At 43.1% G+C, this 1,104-nt stretch overlaps 1 protein-coding gene across 1 annotated transcript; it reads left to right on the top strand.

Moving 5' to 3' along the window:
* Positions 1 to 237: 237 nt before the first annotated feature.
* On the top strand, positions 238 to 1,104 carry LOC137738804 (uncharacterized). Its single transcript, XM_068478279.1, has one exon. It carries the CDS (start codon positions 273 to 275, stop codon positions 867 to 869), a length of 597 nt encoding a protein of 198 aa, XP_068334380.1. The 5' UTR covers positions 238 to 272; the 3' UTR covers positions 870 to 1,104.

Genomic DNA, 1,104 nt, shown 5'->3' with positions numbered 1-1,104 from the left:
ATACATCACAACTGGCTCTATTATTATTTCAGAATCTTCAATCCTTTTTCATAGGTTTTTATATAAAAGGAAGAAAAATCGAACATAATACTTCAGGTTTGGATGCAGAAGTAAATGCTTTTATTCATATTTTTAGTTGAGAGACGTCTTCATCAATTCCCTTGTATAAATCTTCAACTCCCTCAAACTTCCAAGACCAAAAGTTTCATCTCATTTCGTATACCTCTCTCTCTCTCTCTCTCTCTCTCTCTCTCTCTCTCTCTCTCGGCAACATGGGCAACTACATTTCTTGTAGCCTAGCAACCCAAATATTGAGCAAGCATGGAAAAGCAGCAACCACTAAAGTGATCGTCCCAAGCGGCGAAATCAAACAATTCAATGTCCCCATAAAAGCCGCCGAGCTGATGGTCGACACCCCAAACTTCTTCCTCGTAAATATCCAGTCTCTCCATGTGGGAAGAAGATTTTCGCATCTCAGTGCCGACGAAGAGTTGGATATCGGCAACGTTTACGTCATGTTCCCCATGAAGAGGCTCAACTCCACCGTCACAACAGCTGATATGGGGCCACTGTTCCACACCGCCGCAGCTGGGTCAGCAAGCAAGCGAGCTTCCGGGAGAAACGTGAGGGTGCGGCCGGCTTATCATCATCAGCCCATGAAGTTTGGTAATGAAGGCGATGAGTGTAAGAGGATTAAGAGTTGGGGAAAAAGTTTGGAGCATGAGGCGGCGACGCCAAAGCTTAACTTAGATGACATCGAAGATTTCTCGGCGCCGGAGTTTATGCACAGGTTGTCTATGAGTAGGTCAAAGAAGCCATTGCTGGATACCATAGCAGAAGAGCCTGCAGTTTCTGTTTCTTCAAGGTGATCATTAGTCTCCATAAAAGAAAAGGTGATCATTAGTCTCCGTAAAAAAATGGTGATGATTAGTTATGGCATGCACAGCATAGGGTTGTTTATGGAATTTTAGCCAAGGGAGATTGTAGGAAGTGGTGTGTGTATTTATTATTTACTGCAAACTTATTATACTGGTGGAAGTTTTTTGCCCTCAACGTGGGGTTACACCTTTTCACCATTAGATAGGCTTGAGTTCTGTATGTTAA

The sequence above is a fragment of the Pyrus communis genome, chromosome 7 (genome assembly GCF_963583255.1).
Source record: "Pyrus communis chromosome 7, drPyrComm1.1, whole genome shotgun sequence".
Taxonomy (NCBI): Eukaryota; Viridiplantae; Streptophyta; class Magnoliopsida; order Rosales; family Rosaceae; genus Pyrus; species Pyrus communis.
Note: the sequence above shows the minus strand (reverse complement) of the source record. Positions and strands in the feature narration are given on the sequence as shown.